Source organism: Phaseolus vulgaris, chromosome 11, assembly GCF_000499845.2.
Source record: "Phaseolus vulgaris cultivar G19833 chromosome 11, P. vulgaris v2.0, whole genome shotgun sequence".
NCBI classification, from domain to species: Eukaryota; Viridiplantae; Streptophyta; class Magnoliopsida; order Fabales; family Fabaceae; genus Phaseolus; species Phaseolus vulgaris.
In genome coordinates this window covers 15,764,606-15,782,787 of record NC_023749.2, presented here as the reverse complement: position 1 = coordinate 15,782,787, position 18,182 = coordinate 15,764,606, and the positions used below count along the sequence as shown (strand labels likewise).

Below are 18,182 nucleotides of genomic sequence, written 5' to 3'. Positions count from 1 at the left end.
CAGGAGCCTCCAAAGGCACGATCTTACTATATCGTTGAAGGGGCTGCACTCAGAGACGTTGATCTCGGGGTTCGCTAAGCCACTTGGGCAAAGGCCTCAGTAAACCCATCGACGAATGCACTCGCGGCGTCTTGGACCAACTCTTGCTCTGCCTTTTTAAATTGCTCAGCTTGAGAGGACAGCTCTTGGTCTTTGGCCGCTAAAGCTTTGACCAACTCTTGATCTTTAGCCTCCAAAGCCTTGACCATCTCCGCCCGCAACGTTGTGTTTTCAGCAGCTAGCAAGTCGCAAGTATCGGTATTGGCCTCAAGTGCTGCCTCAGTTTTGGCCAGCTTCTACAATCGATCGACGCAGTGGTCTTCAAGTTTCTTCTGTTGTGCCATAGAAGTCTCCACCGCGTCTTTGAGGTCCACAATTTGTACACGAAGAGGCACGACCTGCCCCAGAAGTTCGGCATGGGCCTGCCCTGCTTCGTGTAGCCTTTTGCTAGCCTCCTCTTTGGCCTTCTAAGCCAGGCTCAAGGAGTCTTTGTAGGCCTCCTCTTGGCGGGCCCAGCGACGCACCAAGGCTTCCTTTTCCTCCTTCAGAGAAGCGCACTCCTTCTCCAGAGCTTGAAGGGCAGAGACCTCGCTAGCCTTGGCCCTAGCCTGATCGCACCAAGTGTTGGCACAGGCCATGAAGGCACCAAGATAGAAGTTCATGCCCACTTTCTTAGCCCCTTCAGATTGGCTCCCTGGGGAGACCTTGTGAAAGTAACCCCGCAGCATCTCTTGGATTGGTGGAGGAAGCTCTGGTGCAGATGTAGTTTGAGCAGGTTCAGATTCAACCCCGCCCTCCAAGGCCAGTTGTTGTGGAGGTGAGGTGGCGCTTGGAGGGTGCTCCCTTAGCGAATCAGCACACTGGTTTGAGGAGGAGGAGGAGGAGGTGACGACTTTGGCGGTTCTCCTCCTTTTGAAGACTTGCCCTTCAGCAGAGTCCTCTTCATCGTCTGAAGGCAACACCACACCCCTTTGCCTTTGTCTAGGGGGGCTGGTGTTGCAGCAGTTTCGGCCAAGGCAAGGGGCACTGCCGCTATGGGAGGGGGAGAGTTTAGGGTGTGAATTGGAGAGGGAAGTGTTTGTGGAGGTGTTGTTTGAGGTGGGTTTTTGGGGGCAAGAGGTCGGGGAGGTGGGAGCATCGGAGGTTGGAAGTGTGGAGTCCCCAACTCCTTTGGATGTAGCTTCGCCTTTGGATTTCAAGGCTTGGGCGAGCTTCCATCTCTTGGTTTTATCGATCTTAGAATCTGCACGAAGAAGACAAACATGGTAAGAGTTAGGCACAAGCTAAGTTGTTGCATGAGGAAAACAGATAATTCGTGTTCAAGCAAGAGTGAAAAACAGGCAGAGACAGAAAGCAAACAGTTGAATAGGGAATGATTCTCATACTTATGTATCGGGTGAGGGTTTCAGCGTCGTATTCACGAGCTATCAGAATAGAGGTATCGAGGACCCCCATGCTGGCTAGAATTTGACAAACCTCTCGATCAGTCGAGGGCAGCTCATCTAAGGTCTTAGGCTTGGTCAGTTTTACTTCTGGCACCCAGTACAGGGGAAAGCCGTCAAGCGTGGAGTGGTCGTGCTCAGTGCAGCACACCCTGAAGAATTTTCCCCTCCATCCTTTGTAAGATTGTTGGAATAGAGACAAGAGGATCCTCTCGGCGATGCCGCTGAAGCTCACCCATAAGCTTTTCCCTTGCTTCTTCACCTCGAAGAAGTGAAGGAAGATGTCCACTGAGGGCGGCTGGCCAAAGTACCCGCAGAGGATACCGAAGGCCTTGACAAACGCTCAGCTGTTGGGGTGAAGCTGGGCAGGGGCGACATTTATCTCAGTGAGAAGCTCCCTCTCGAACCCAGAAAAAGGTAAGCGCATTCCAATGCGCTTGAATACTGTTTGATAGAAGAAAAAGAAGGGTACCCCATTGTTGGACCTCTCTTCCCCACAGACAGGTTCACCTGGGGTGCAGGGGAGCACAGATATGTCCACGTTGTGCCTCCTGGCGAAGGCGCAGTGCTGGTAGACGCTTGGGTCGCCTACATGGTCCTTCCAATCTTGAAGGAAGGTTAGGCTTGAGCACTCATCGAGTAACTCAACAGGGGCCCAGGGATATAGGGCTCTGTAGTTGACCCTTGGAGGTGGAGGATTGGCAGTCGTTTTAGTACGCGCCATTGAGGAAAGCTGAAGAGAAAGGGTTTAGCAAATGAAGGTTAAGGTGAAAAAGGGGAAGAAACCCTAGGAAAAACCCTACCCACGCGAGAGATTGAGAAGAGGGGAAACAGAGAAATGAGGAAGGAAAGTGCGAATGCAAAGAAGATAAACAGACCCAGGCAGTAATATTAATACAGAAAGTCAAGAGAAAGAGCCATCGAAGGAGAAAAATCATACCTTTAAATGATTGGGTTGATGAAGGCTTGAAGTGTGAAGAGAGAATGATGGCATTCCTTTGAGCTCCTCTTTGAGTTTTGGGTGATGAAACTTGCGGAAGCTTGTGGAGGAGATGAGCAAGGCCTTCCTAAAGAAGTATGGGTGCCTTGAAGGTGCATGAGAGTGGGGAATTGGGGAGGTTCGGCCATCCCCTTTGAAGGTGATGAAGTGAAGATTAAAACCTAGATGCTAGGCAAGGAGTAGTGTATGGCTCAAATTTGGCAGCATAACAATACTCTATTCAATCTTGAAATACATGAGGTTGGCTCCTCCATTTATAGGCTAAGGAGGACCTGAAATGATGACCTAAATGATGAGCAAATGCAAACCAAATGAAATGCAAAAGAGTAGCACATGGAGGCACATGGAGCACATGGCACATGGGTGCACATGGCCTCCTAACTTGCACATGGACGTCCTAGATTAGTGGAGAGCTTCTAGAAACCGTAGCTAATCTAGGTTAACTCCTCCTTAATCCTAATTTTCAGAAATTAACAAAGGTTCCCAAGGTTATGCTATTTACACCACAATTAAGACTAAGCTACAATTTGTTGGGCCTTCTTGGACGTCAACCTTCTTGGATGTCATCTCTCTTAGACGCTTCTTGTGTGGCCTAGACGCTTCTTGTGGGTGCCCTCTATGAAAGGTTGGTCCTAGACGCTCTTTTGGGTGTTGAGGCCTCTTCCATCAGAGAATGCAGAGAAAGCTTCGAGAAGATGAACAGTGTTGAGGAATGCGAAAAGTGATGAAACAGTAACGGGGAGCGCGTGTTTTTGAAAGATGTAACGTACACTTGAGGAGCGCGAGAGGCGTTAAGTGATGGTTGTGCGATTGGGCCACGTGTCAAGAGATTAAAGCGTGACTTAAAGTGTCACATCATCAGAGCAGAGAGACTCACGTCACCAGCTTAGAGAATGACACGTCATCAGAATGCCACGTGGACGATAGGGCGAGGCCTAAGTCTTTTCGCTGAAAACAGTTGTCAGCTCAAGACTGGGGGGCTTGTGTACCGACCCGTCCCTGGGCGTTGACCAAGGTCAAAGTCAAAGTCAAAGTCAAACATATGGCGGGACCCACCAATGGGGTATCCAAGGAGGAAAGTCAGAGTTGACCGCTTTGGGCGTTGCCATGTGTGGGCGTCGCCAGGTGTGGGCGCCGCCAGATTCAGGCGACGACGCTGCCATTCTCCGATACCCACGGGTAAGGAAGACCATGGAGGGAACGGCACGTTAAGAGGCTACGGTACGGGCGAGGAGGCCTCGGGCCCCAGTACCTCAGAACAGTAATAAGGGAAAGAGAAAGGTGGCTTCAAAGCCATATCCCCAGTATTAGTAGGGAGTAACTTGACTCGTGAAGTGCCCACGCCACCTCTGGAGAGTCCCTGGAACAGATACGACCCGGGAGAGGGCCACGCCCTAGGGGTAATCCACGTGTGTGGCGCGAGAGGAAGGCAAATACACTCCCAGGGCGAGTGACTAGAACCTGGGGCGCATGAGTTGGCACCCAGGTAGTCACCCCTTGCACCAGATGCACTTCGAAGGAAGACTTACACGTTGGGATTTCCTTACGTTGGGTTACACAGCTGTAAGGCCTTCCACGTGGAATTGCGGTTAAGTCAGAATGGCCACGTGGCAGTAAGCACTGAAACCCAAGGTATATAAGCTTCTCTGAAAGCTTAGTGAGGTACGTTTTTACACAATTTACACACACTCTAATCATTTGCTCGCTTACCCACTGTATGCACGAGTGATTGGAGAGAGGGAGAGAAGTTAGTTACGATTCAGTTACACACCTTCAGAGCATTCAGTTACGGTGCTCCGATACGAAGTTGTTTGGTGTTTCTTGCTTACTGACTTGATCGTCGGAGTGCAAACGGCTGCGAGTGCGCCCTTTGCTTTTCTCTGTTTCAAGTGCTCACGACGGTGTAGGGTGAAGATCTGGAACCAAGACGAAGGTGTCCTTGTTACGCGAGTCGCAGCTACGCACGAAGATCTTTTCGGTCAACCGGCAGGAACAATGTTCTCCGCTGACAGATCCCTTGGTATTCTCCATTCTTTAGGCAACTCATCCTGCTGCAGAATTTCAACCGATTGTTTCGATGAATCAATCAGTTGTTTTTCTGGACAACAATCCAGTTTCTGCATAATGATGTTCTATTCATCCTCTTTAGTACTGATCTGTGAGGGATTTAAGAGTTTGTGATCAACTTCATCAAATACCACATGAACAGATTCTTTTAAAATCATGAGCCTCTTGTTGTAGACTTTATAAGCATGACTGTTTGATGGATATCCAATGAAAATGCCTTTGTCCGCTTTTTCATCAAACTTTCCCATATTTTCTTTCCCATTATTCAGAACAAAACAGCTACATCCAAACACTCTTAGGTGACTAATGTTTGGCTTCCTTCCATTGAAAAGTTCATAGGGTGTTTTCTTCAAAATTGGCCTTATTAGCACTCCATTCATCACATAGCAAGAGGTGCTAACAGCATCAGCCCAAAAGTACTTGGGTAGGGAGGATTCACATAGCATGGTTCTTCCTAACTCCTCAAGAGATCTGTTCTTTCTTTTTACTACCCCATTCTGTTGAGGGGTTCTTGGGGCAGAAAAATTGTGCAAGATCCCAATTTTCTCACAAAATTTACTGAATTTCTCATTTTGGAATTCCCCTCCATGATCACTTCTTATTGATCCAATACTGCAGTTTCTTGTGTTTTGTAAGGCTCTTGCAAGCTTCTTGAAAGCCGAGAAAGCATCACTGTTTGATTACACGAAGAGTGTCCAAGTGTACCTAGAAAAATCATCCACAATAACAAGAGCATAATAGTTGCCACCAAGACTCATGGTTCTTAAAGGGCCAAACAAATCCATGTGGAGCAACTCAAGGGGTCTTGAAGATGAAACAACATTTTTATGTTTGGAGGAATTTTTAACTTGTTTCCCCTTTTGACATGCTTCACATATGTGGTCCTTCTCAAACTTAAGCTTGGGCAACCCAATCACAAGATCTTTTGAGATTTTGTTTAAGGGATTCATGTGAATGTGAGCAATTCTTCTATGCCATAACCAAGATTCATCATGCTTAGAAAGAAGACAACCAATAAAACAAGGAGAAGAAATATCTAAAAGATAGACATTGTTGATTCTCTTACCAATCAACATTACCTCTTTTGAGTTGGGAAGGCAGATTTCACAAGAGTTTGTCTTGAAGATGACTTGATAGCGTTTGTCACACAATTGGCTAATGCTAAGCAAGTTTTGTTTTAGCCCCTCCACATATAAGACATCATGAATTAGCAAGATACTCTTGTCTCCTATAGGGCCTCTTCCAAGAATTCTTTCTTTATTGTTGTCTCCATATGTTACATGGCCTTCTTGTTTGAAGATGATGCTCACAAACTTGGATTTATCTCATGTCATGTGTTTTGAGCAGCCACTGTCCAGATACCACTGCTGCATGCTTCCCATCAGTTTTCCCTACAAAATTCAAGTTCAAGTGCAAAGATTTGGTCCCCTTACAAATGTGGGTCCTCTTGAATTACTTTCATCACTGGGAACTACAGAATTTTTGGAAATCCATCTCATAAAGCCTTTAGGAACATAATATTTCCTAATTTTATAGAATCTAACTGAGTGGCCCCTTTTCATGCAGTAAAAACATGTAACAACCGGTTGTTTCGATTTAACAATCGGTTGTTTTTCTGGCATTTTTGAAAAAGTGTTTGAAAACTTGTTCTGTGGATTAAAACCCAATCCATATTTTCCAAAAACTCAATTTTGTGATGCTAAGACACTCTAAAAGTTGGATTTGCCTTTTGAAAGCTTATCCACAGTTTTCACAAGGTAGTGAACCTTCTTTTCAAGAGATTCACAATTTTCACAAACAAGAGAGTCACACTTACAAGAAGAATTTTTGTAAAGCATTTCAAGGTTTTCAAAATCTGTTTTTGAATTTTCCAATTCTTCTTCCAGTGCTTTGACTCTGTTTTCAAGCCAGTAGTTCATACCTTTCAAACGATTGTTCAAGAGAGCCAATAGGTTACCTTCTTCATGAGTTTCTTTAAAGGCTTGAAGTAATTGACTATAGTTTTCAGCATTTAAAGAAGCAGAAGAACTTACGCTACTTTCACTACTTGAATCATCTTCCTTTTTGGCCATAAAACACAGATTGAGACCTTTTTTATTTTGCCTCCTTTTTCTTCTGGCTTGACTTCTTGTCTTTGTTTTATTTATTTCGGTGATACTCTCATGAGTTGCTTTAAGTGTATCCCACATCTCCTTAGCAGATTCACATTCTTAGATCCTGAAAAATTCTTTAGAATCCAAAGCAGAGGTTATGATATTCTTGGCAATGCAATCAAACTTGGCCTTTTCACTTTCTTCATTAGTTCATTGGGACCAATGTTTTTTAGTAAAAGATCCACCATTTTTAATCTTAGGAATGAAAGGGCCATTTTCAATTGCATCCCAAATTCCTTGATCAATGGATTCAACAAAGATTTTCATTCTAGCTTCCAAATACTTATAATTCAAACCACAAAACAAAGGTGGTTTGTTAATTGAAACACCCTCCTCAAAAGGTAGTTTTCCCACCATAGAAAAAAGATTTTAGGATCAAACTTGAATATTTTTCAAGTACCAAGCTCTTGATGCCAATTGTTAGAATATATGGCCTTAAACGAGAGAGAGGGTGAATTGTTTAAGAGAGGTTTTTAAAATCTTTTTTATTTTTAACAAAATTCTTTGTATGAATCCAAAACAGAAATCAGGTTAGCCAAGAACAAGAGCAATAAAACAGCAAAGCAGCAGAAAAACAATCAGTTGTTTCTGCGAAACAATCGGTTGTTTATACCAGTAAAAGTAAAAACATAATTTAAATGAGTTTAAGGGTAAGAGAAAGATACACCAACAGTTTATATTGGTTCACTCTTAAACCAAGAGCTACATCCAGTCCCCAGAAAACCACTGGGTAATCCACTAAGTAATCAAACCAGATTACAACACACAATCCACCAAAGCAGTGACCTTGAACCCTTCAAGAAACACACTCACTTTGGCAATTCACACACCAAGAGTATTGATCTTGACCACCTCAAGAGCATACAACACTCCTTGGCAACACAACACCAGAAAATATAGATGGTTGAGAAGAGATTAGACTTGTTTACAGAACAATCTGAAATGCAATCCTATTCCACTCTCTTAGAAAACCCAAAGCTTTGATGTGAATGTTCAAATCTTGAATCAACTCTTTCACAACTGAAAAACTCAAATTTGTTTCTCTTGCTTGTTTGAAAACATAAACAAACTATTTATATTTTCCAAATATTGGTCAAAGCATTTAATGAAGGAGCGTATTCAGTTGGAAATCATTTAAAGCACATTCAACCACCAAAACAAAATACTGTTAGGATTTTCAAAGAAACAATCGATTGAAACCACGAAACAACTGATTGTTTGGTTTGGCAGTTAAGTCAACCAAACTTAAACAGTTTTCAACCTTTTCAAAAACTCCTAAGAGTAAAACAACCAGTTGATTTGACAAAAAAACATCTTGTTTTTCAATTAGTTTGAAAAACACTTTATTTCAAAAAGGATTTAAAACACATTAGCTTTAGATTCAACAAAGGAGTGGATTACAAATAAAACTACCCAGATCCCTCCCAAAACACAGCAGCAACACAGCCTTGCATCAAGCACATGGGATTTGGATTCTTCAAAGCACAATTTGAATTCTTCAAAGCACTTGATCACTCTTGGTCAACATAGATGACCCAAAGGCTCGCCTCACAGCGTTCCACACCAAGATGATGCTTATAGGAGGATTTGACGCTGTGTACGACAAGTTCTTGTTGAGCACGTTGGCAGGCGCAACGTCGGAGTGGTTCGTCAGTCTCCCTAACGGACAATCACTACCTTCGACCAGTTCGTGACGTTGTTCAGAGAACAGTACCTCATCAACAGGGCTCCCCCTCGAATGTCATACGATGTCTTTGACATAAAGAAGTATCAGGGAGAGTCCTTGAAGGAGTTCTTGAATAGTTTTGGAGTCCAGGTGGTGAGGTTAAAGCCCACAGATGAAGCCATGACGGTGCACGCCTTCACCAAAGGAATGCTACCAAGGCCTTTCAGTGAATCGCTTCTCAGATATTATCCGAAGACGTTTTGCGAGATCAGACGTCGGGCTATAACGCACATCGCCGCAGAAGATCAAGTCACAGAGAAATGTGGCTTCGTTGGTCCTGTCCGACCTCGAGCAGCAGGTCGACCTCAACCCATGAGGGTGGATGAGGCGACAACAGGGAAGAAAGGCTCGGGGAAGCAGCAACCTTACGAGAAGCCCCAGACTAGAGCACGCACGCGGAGAGACCTACCCCCCAAGCACAATTTTCGTGTAGAACTCAAGGAGCTTATCATTATTCCTAACATAGCGACAAGACTGAAGATGCCCCCAAAGACCGACAAGAAGATGGGGCCCAATAAGAATGCTTGGTGCGAATTCCACCAAGCATATGGCCACCCCATGCGCAACTGCTTGGCTCTGGGGTACCAATTGGACGAGCTAGTGAAAAGCGAATTCTTGAAGGACTATCTCCAGGAGCCGTAGGAGGATCAAGCGTTAGTAGCCGCAGTAATAGATCAGGGGCACGAGGTGCCTATTCATGGTGAGATCAACACCATCTCTAGAGGGTTCTCAGGAGGAGGATGCACCGCCTCCTAGCATAAGAAATACGCATAAGAGGTGATGGCAGTAGAGGTACAGGAGGTAGATCAGACTCCCGATGTCAACCTTGTCTTCACTAAGGCCGACCGCCAGGACGTCAAACCACACGAAAATTACCCGATGGTGATTTCGGTAGTGACAGCAGGTAGGAGGGTGCATCACGTCCTCGTAGAGTAAGGAAGTTCGACCGATGTGATGTTCTGGTCAACCTTCAACAAGTTGCAGTTGTCTCCAGACCAATTGAGACCTTATACCGGTTGCTTGGGAGACCAGGTGGAGGTGCGTGGACACATAGAGCTGAGGACAACCTTCACGGATGGCACAACCTCGCGTACTGTAAACATCAGGTACCTCGTTGTTAACGCTCCGTCAGCCTATAATATACTTTTGGGCAGACCTGCTTTGAACAGGATTGGAGCGGTGCCTCTACGAGGCACATGAAGATGAAGTTGCCTTCCCTCGAGGGTACGATGATCACCATCAAGTCTAATCAGAAAGAGGCTAAGAAGTGTTACGAGAACAGCCTCAAGATGAAGAGAGGGGTGTTCGTTATTGCTACCCAGCTTCCGAGAGAAGAAGGGGTCACCCGCGCAGAGATCGCCCAGGAGAGATGACCCGAACCTGCCGAAGATGTGTTAGAGAGGGAGATCGGTGGGAAGATGTTCAAGCTTGGCAAATCCTTAGGCCAAGAGACACATGATCAGGTTGCCGAAGTCATATCACGACACCTTGATGCTTTTGCATGGTCTGCCTCAGACATGCCTGGCATAAATCCTGACTTCCTGTGTCATCGTCTCAACATGGACCCCCAGGTCCGACCAATTCACTAGAGAAGATGAAAGTTCAACGATGAGAGGCGACTGGTCGTCAGAGAAGAGATAGAGAAGCTGCTCAGGGCTGGCCACATCAGGGAGATTCAGTATCCTGAGTGGTTGGCCAACGTGGTGCTAGGGAAGGAGGTCAGTGGGAAATGGAGGATGTGCGTTGACTTCACACACCTCAACAAGGCCTGTCCGAAGGACTCCTACCCGCTGCCCAGCATTGACGCTTTAGTGGACAGTGCGTCCGGTTGCAGACTACTCAGCTTCCTGGATGCCTTTTCTGGTTACAACCAGATCATGATGCACCCCAAGGACGAGGGCAAGACAGCGTTCATGACAGAGCTGTCTTGTTATTGTTATAAGGTGATGCCCTTTGGGCTTAAGAATGCAGGGACGACTTACCAAAGGCTGGTGGACAAAGTGTTAGCGCCCATGTTAGGGCCGAATGTCCAAGCGTATGCGGATGACATGGTAGTCACCTCCCAGCAGAGGGAGCAGCATGTAGCAGACCTAGAAGAGCTATTCACCACAATAGCTAAGTACATGTTAAAGTTGAACCCGGAGAAGTGTGTGTTCGGGGTAGAAGTAGGAAAGTTCTTGGGTTTCCTACTCACTGAATGTGGGATAGAGGCGAATCCTAAAAAGTGTGCTGCGATCATAGCGATGAGGAGCCCGATCTCAGTGAAGGAGGTGCAGCAGTTGATAGGACGCATGGTCGCTCTGTCCAGATTTGTATCAACAAGAGGAGATAAGGGGCATCCTTATTTCCAATGCCGAAGAGGAATAACAGGTTCGTATGGACCAGGGAGTGCGAAGAGGCGTTCCTAAAACTGAAGGAGTACCTGGCTAGTCCACCAGTGTTGTGTAACCCACAGCTGGGTACTCCACTCCGCCTGTACTTCGCGGTTATAGAAAAGGCGATTAGTTCGGTTCTGGTGCAAGAGCAGGACCAGGTACAGAAACCAGATGTGGCAGGAAGGATGGTGCGATGGGCAGTACAACTATCAAAGTTTGATGTGCAGTATGAGCCCAGAGGATCTATTAAAGGCCAGGTTTATGCTAACTTCGTGGTAGAGCTCTCCTCGGTGGCCACACACCAAGAAGGAGTAGGTTTTCGATGGGTACTCTTTGTAGACGGTTCCTCCAACCAACAGGTAGTGGGGCTGGTGTCATCTTGGAAGGGCCAAATGGGCTGCTGATTGAGCAGGCCCTGCGGTTCGCTTTCAAGGCCAGTAACAACCAGGCAGAGTATGAGGCCCTGATTGTTGGAATGCTGCTGGCTAAAGAGATGGGTGCGAAAGGTTTGCTGGTAAAGAGTGACTCCTTGTTAGTCACAGGACAAGTCACGAGAGAATACCAGGCTAAAGACCCTCAGATGGTCGCATTTCTAGAATACGTCCAGGTTCTAAGGGAGACGTTTGAGGTGTTCGAGCTAGTCCACGTGCCCAGAGAACAGAATGCCCAAGCTGACCTACAAGCAAAGCTCGCCAGTTCGGGCAAGGGGGCAGACAGAGGACCGTCATTCAGGAGACCTTGAGGACACCTCGAACTGCCACAGATAATATGGCAGAAGTGCAACAGATCAGCACTTTGAAGGGGTGAGGAGGAGTCATCGGTTGTTGACGCAGGAGACGTTAAAAACGCCCAGAATAAGTGTGTACCCAGTTGTTGGGGAAAGGTTGTTGCAGGTTTGCCTAGTTGAAACAGGACAAACTTGGATGACACCCTACCAACGTTACTTGGCTGATGGCGTACTCCCACTAGAGCCCACAGAGGCTAGGAAAATCAAGAAAAATTTGAGCAAGTACACTTTGATCAATGGAAAGTTGTTTAGGCATGGGTTCACCCACCCTATCCTGGTATGCGTAAGTGGGGAGCAGTGCACACGCATTATGGAAGAACTTCATGAAGGGATATGCGGAAGCCACATCGACGACTAATCTCTCTCATCAAAAGCCATTCGTGCAGGATATTATTGGCCAACCATGAGGGGAGATTGCACGGGGTATGCACAACGGTGCAAGCAGTGCCAACAACACGCTGACTAGCACAAGGAGCCTCCAGAAGAGCTTAGGTCGATCTATAGCTCATGGCCGTTTCATACTTGGGGGATCGACATTCTGGGGTCTTTCCCTTTAGCAATGCGGTAGATGAAGTACCTAGTGGTTGCCATAGAATACTTCACAAAATGGATAGAGGCTGAGCCAGTAGCGCAGATTACAGCCCATAAGATCCAACACTTTGTGTGGAAAAACATAGTGTGCCGCTTTGGAATCCCAAAACGGTTGGTGTCTGATAATGGTACCCAGTTTGCGAGCCAACAGTTGGGCAAACTATGAACGGAGCTAGAATAAAGCAGGTGTTCGCATCGGTTGAACTCCCCCACACGAACGGGCAGGTCGAGTCTGAAGAGAAGGCTAGATAAAGCCAAAGGGACCTGGGCAGAAGAAGTTCCTAGAATTGTGTGGGCTTACCACACTACTCCCCAGTCCACAACCAGATAAACACCCTTTAGCTTGATATACAGTTCAGACGCAATGATTCCAGTAGAAATCCAAGAAAACTCGCCACGTTTCCAGAACTTTGTGGTCGAAAAGTTCAATGAAGAGAGAAAGTTGAACCTGGACCTACTGGACGAAGTAAGGGAGGAAGCAAGGATCAAGGCTAAAGCCTTGAAGAGAAGGGTGGAGTACAAGTATAGCTCCAAGCTGAGACCTTGGCAGTTTCAGGTTGCCGACCTGGTGATGCGGAAGGCCCACACATACCAGCTAGATAACAAGTTGTCCCCCAAGTGGACTGGTCCTTTCAGAGTGACAGAGGCCCTTGGGAATGGAGCATACAGGCTCGAGACATTAGAAGGTGGGGCGATCCCTTGTACTTGGAATGCAGCTAACCTTAAATTTTATTTCAGTTGAATTATTGCATTGAACACAGTTTTAGGGAACACTCTTTTTCCCTTACAAGGGTTTTTTAACGAGGTCACCCAATAAAAATTTTAAGTTATTCAGTTAAAGAGAAATATTTATGTACAATGCAGGTAAATGAACCTCTCCCTTAGTTCAATACACCAAGATTGGGAATAGTATGGTTCCTAGTCAGCCTCCCTCTTGTGTGGGTTCACCAAGGCTGGGAATAGTATGGTTCAACCGTTAAAATCCACCCTTGACTTCATACAGCAAGGGTGAGTTCAGTTATCAAAATTCCCCCTTGACTTCATATAGCAAGGGTGAGGTCAGTTATCAAATCCCCCCTTGCCTTCATACAACAAGGGTGAGGTCGGTTATCAAAAACCTGTCCCTTGACTTCATACATCAAGGATGAGGTTAGTTATCAAAAACCTGTCCCTTGACTTCATACAACAAGGATGAGGTTAGTTATAAAAAACTTGTCCCTTGACTTTATACAACAAGGATGAGGTTAGTTATCAAAAACCTGTCCCTTGACTTCATACAACAAGGATTAGGCTAGTTATTAAGACATGTCCCTTGACTTCGTACAACAAGGATGAGGTGAGTTATGAACCATTCATTTGGGGTTAGAAGTCTCAAGATGGGGATAGGATGGTTCGCAGGAAACACCTCCCCCTTTGAGTGAGAACGCCAAGGACGAACAATGTGGTTCGTTAGTTAAATCCACCCTTGACTTCATACAATAAGGATAAGGTCAGTTATTAAGATCCTCGCTTGACTTCATACAGCAAGGGGGAGGTCAGTTATCAAATCCTCCCTTACCCTACGGGCAAGGACGAGGTCAGTCGCGAGCTTTTCACTTAGGTTAGAGACCTCGAGACTGGGATAGGATGGTTCGCAGAGAACACCTCCCTCTTGAGTAAAAACTCCTAGGTCGAAACAACATGGTTCGCTAGTATCACCAGCAAAGCATGTCCTTCAACCTAAAGAAGGCAGAAACGAGGTCAGCAGGGAGACCTTTCCTTTACCTTACGAGTCAAAGGTCAAAAACATGAAGTGAAGGGTTTTCCTTATCTCTGTACAATGAAAGTAAGACCAATTATCGGTTGTACGCATGTCAACGATGCCTCAAGACTGTGAAGGTCACAAGAAGGTAGAGCAGGTGGGAAGAAGTGTGCTACCTAGAGTATGAATGTTCGTCCAAGGGTGTTGTTAGTCAAAGTTAATACAAGTAAAGCAGCTAACAACCAAGACATAGCAGATTAAAGAAAGGCAGATGTTCATAAATATATATGTATAAGATACAAATTGTTCATCAAAGGGTTAAGTTACAATACATAAAGAGCTACTCCCTGGGCACGAGCTGCCCATCAACGACCCGCTTCGTCTCCGCGAAGGGGGAAAGATCCATCTCAGGATGCACGCAGGCAACCTGAGCCATGGCATCTTCGAACCCCACGCCATAAGCATCGGCGGCATCACTGGTGAGTTCCTCTTCAGTTTGCTTGAAGAGCTCGATCTTCTAGGCAAGTTCCCCCTCCACCTGACCAAGTTAGGCCTCGTGCTGAGTGGCCCTCTCCTCCAGCTTGGCCATCTTGGCCTGCGCCTCCTCTACCTTCTCTTCCAGATCAATCACTTTGTTGCGGAGAGTAGGATCTTCGACTCACATTGAGGGCCTCCTGAGACTTCTCGAAGAAAAGCCTCTTAGTCTCCTTCCCGGACTGTCGAAGGCTTGATAGCTCCTGGTTCAAGGCAGCTTCGCGCTTAGAGGAGACCTTGGCCAGGAGAGCTAGTTCTTCTCTCATCTTCATTGTCTCAGCCTGCGAATCTCGTGCCTTACTCAGAGCGAGGTTGGACGCGATAAGGAACTCCCCAAAGCATTGAGCCACGCGGTCCTAAAGGAGGTCCTCACTCAGGCTATCTACCACCTCTTTATTCTGGAAACACCTAAGAGCTTATTGGAGGATGGCTGGAAGATCGACGGTAGGAGGCACTTGGCCACCTTCAGGAGCGCTCTCCCCCCCGCCTTCGTGTATGATGAGATCACGAGTAGAGAAGGCACTACGGGGTTGTCCCTGAAGGATGGGGCGTGGCAATCAGAGGCAGAGTGCGATGGTGCCACGACATCGTCCACCCTTTGTCTTTAAAGACGAGGCTCGTGCAGGTGTCCTCGTCCTCTGAGCTAGTCTCCACCACCACCCCCTTTCGTTTGTTATCAACGTGGGCTAGTTCAGATGAATTCGGAGCAGAAGCAGCAACAAGAGGAGGAGTGCTAGTAGGGGCTGAGGTACCCGCGTCGGCCAGAGCAGCCTTACAACGGGCAACAAGCTCAACCAGCTTGTTCCTTTTCTCTACGTTAAGAACCATGTCTGCACAAGAACGACAAAGGGTAAGAAACTGAACTGACACAATATGCAAATAACAGCAGATACAAAACAGAAATAGAAAGGGTACCAATATGGCTCTTAAGTGCCTTGGCGCAGAACTCGAGCTTGATCAGTTTAGCGGTGTCAAACACCACTCCCAAGCTCGAGAGGAGTTGGCACATCTCACGATCAGGAGGGGTCAAGTCTTTCTAGGTTTCTTGACTCCCGGTTTCTCCACCCAGTAAAGTGGAAAACCATTCAGCAAGGTGGGATTGTGGATGCTGCAGCATATCTTCAAGAATTTCTTCTTGAAGGCTTTATAAGACTACTGGAAGAGAGTCAGGAGGACTCTCCCCACCACTCTATTGTAGCTCAACCATAGCTTCTTCCCGGGATTCTTCACCTCTAAGAAGTAGAGCAAGACGTCCACGGAGGGTGAGTGGCCGAGATGGTCTCAAAAGATCGCGAAGAATCGTACAAAGGCCCAGCTATTAGGATGCAGATGAGCAAGGGCCACGTTGACCTCTGTAAGAAGAGAGCACTCGAACCGCGAATGGGGGAGGCAGAATCTGAGCCCCTTGAAAACTGTGGTGTACATGAAAAAGAAAGGCTCGTCAGGATCCGTGCGATCGTCAGCACACACAAGAACGCCTACCCAACAAGGCAAAAACCTTTAGGTACACATCGAGTTCCTTTCCAAAGACATGGAACTTGTCATGGGATTTTCCCTGCTTGTACGTATCAATGTCCTTGAAGGCTTTCATTTGGGAAGTCTCGGCCAAAAGGTCCTCTAGAGCCTAGGGGTAGAGGGTTCTGTAGTCGACAGAGAAAGGAGGGTTCAGAGTGGTTTTTGTTCTGGCCATCTCGGTAAGAAAGCTAAAAAGAGAGAAAGGAAGGAAGAAAATGAGGGTTTACAAGAATATGATGGCGTGACTCGATAAAACTAGAAAAACCGGGACTCGAGAATGAAGAACAGAGAAAACATAAAATGCAGAAAACATAAACATTCTCAAAACAGTTATAGCATGATATGAGCAGCGGAATCATAAAACAAGAGCAATCAATGATTAAAGATCATACCTTTGAATAAGTTAGGTTTCGGAGGTAGGGTTTTTGAAGAGGAAGAGAAAGTGTTTCGTGCGGGAGAAATGCTTGAGAAATGTTCGAAAATCGCCCAAGTGAAAGTAATGAAACAATGAAAAGAGCGTAAGGGTTTAAAGGTTTAAACAGTGCACGAAGAAGTTTAAGCGCTAGCAAATGATAGTCGTTGATCTTGCCACAAGTACGCTCACTTAAAAAGTATGGTGAAACGTCACTTCGGTGTACTGTTCACATCCTGTCACCCAGTGCCACCTAGGTCGCCTAGGGTGATCACTTAGTCTCTTCACTGAAACAAGTTACAGTTTGAGACTTGGGGGCTTGTGTACCGACCAGTCCTCGGACATCGACGTCAGGGATCGACATCGGACCCCGCCAATAGAGGGAGAGATCGGACGTCGGTGGTCTGAACAGCTATATTGGGCCACGTAAGGTGGGCCCTAGAATTACACTAAGTTACCAGTTAAAACATCAGATATGAAGAAAGCCTAAGTCACAAGGGATCCATGCAGGTGGTGTGTATAGCGCATTCAGGCACCGCACGAGTAAATAGAGGCGCCAAGGCCCGTAGGGTTAGGGCTTCCAAGTAAAGTTGCATGCATGGCACATGAATACTTAGGGCACCCATAGAACAGATGGCGCCAGAGATTAGGTGCACAAGTTGGTACCCAAGCAGCCATTTTGTTAGTCATTGCACTCTAGTTAAGGAAAGTTCTATGTGCCAAATTACGCTAAGATTGTGTAATAGCAGCGCAGGGACGTTCTCCAAGGAACCCTGGACATGGGTAACAAAACAGAGGTAAACCCTAGTTTCAACCTATATAAAGGGTGCTAAGAACCCTAGCAAGGTACACAGTTTCTAAGACTGGAACTACTTTATACACTCATTGTTTCTTTGCCCTAATACTGACTTGAGCGTCAGAGTGCAAACGGCTGTCAAGGCGCCCTTTGTCTTTGCAGGTGAGAGATTCTTCAACCAAGGAAGTTTGATTCTCAGGCGGAGATAGGAAGGCCAGGGACTGCCGTTTGAGTCAACCAGCGAGCGAGTCAACCGGCGAGAACATATTCTATGGCTACCACGAGGTACTTCATCTGCCGCACCGCTAAAGGGAAAGGCCCCAAAATTTCGATCCCCCAAGTGTGAAATGGCCATGGGCTATAGATCGATCTGAGTTCTTCTAGAGGCACCTTGTGCTAGTTAGCATGTTGCTGGCACTTCTTGCACTGCTGTGCATACCCTGTGCAATCTTCCCTCATGGTTGGCCAATAATATCCTGCACAAATGGCCTTCGACGAGAGAGCTCGGCCATTGATGTGGCTCCCACATATCCCTTTATGGAGTTCTGCCATGATGCGCGTGCACTGCTCACCACTTACACATACCTGGATAGGGTGAGTGAACCCATGTCTAAACAACTTTCCATCGATCAAGGTGTACTTGCTCGAATTTTTCTTCATTTTCCTAGCCTTTGTAGGCTCTAGCGGGAGTATCTCATCAACCAAGTAGCGCTTGTAAGGTGTCATCCAGGTTTTGCCCTCTTCGACTAGGCAAACCTGCAACGACTTCTCCCTAGAAACTGGATACGTGCTTATTCTGAGCGTCTTTAATGTCTCCTGAGTCAACGACCGATGACTCCTCTTCACCCCTTCCGAAGTGCTAATATGTTCGACTTCTGCTGTATTATCTGCGGCAGTTCGAGGTGTCCTCAGGATCTCCTGAATGACTGTCCTCTTTCTGCCCCCATTGCCTGAACTGGCGAGCTTTGCTAGCAAGTCAGCTCGGGCATTCTATTCTCTGGGCA

At 46.4% G+C, this 18,182-nt stretch overlaps 3 protein-coding genes across 3 annotated transcripts; 2 read left to right on the top strand and 1 right to left on the bottom strand.

Annotated features, from left to right (window-relative positions):
• Positions 1-8,439: 8,439 nt before the first annotated feature.
• LOC137835245 (uncharacterized) lies at positions 8,440-9,069 on the top strand. The gene has a single exon (XM_068643656.1). It carries the CDS (start codon positions 8,440-8,442, stop codon positions 9,067-9,069), a length of 630 nt encoding a protein of 209 aa, XP_068499757.1.
• A 3,475-nt stretch (positions 9,070-12,544) lies between these two features.
• On the top strand, positions 12,545-12,922 carry LOC137835239 (uncharacterized). Its single transcript, XM_068643645.1, has one exon. It carries the CDS (start codon positions 12,545-12,547, stop codon positions 12,920-12,922), a length of 378 nt encoding a protein of 125 aa, XP_068499746.1.
• A 4,652-nt stretch (positions 12,923-17,574) lies between these two features.
• Positions 17,575-17,904, bottom strand: LOC137835231 (uncharacterized). Its single transcript, XM_068643636.1, has one exon. It carries the CDS (start codon positions 17,902-17,904, stop codon positions 17,575-17,577), a length of 330 nt encoding a protein of 109 aa, XP_068499737.1.
• Positions 17,905-18,182: the final 278 nt, after the last annotated feature.

Coding starts and splice junctions, on each gene's coding strand:
- LOC137835245 (XM_068643656.1), top strand. CDS start 8,440: ATGTCATACGATGTCTTTGACATAAAGAAGTATCAGGGAGAGTCCTTG.
- LOC137835239 (XM_068643645.1), top strand. CDS start 12,545: ATGATTCCAGTAGAAATCCAAGAAAACTCGCCACGTTTCCAGAACTTT.
- LOC137835231 (XM_068643636.1), bottom strand. CDS start 17,904: ATGACACCTTACAAGCGCTACTTGGTTGATGAGATACTCCCGCTAGAG.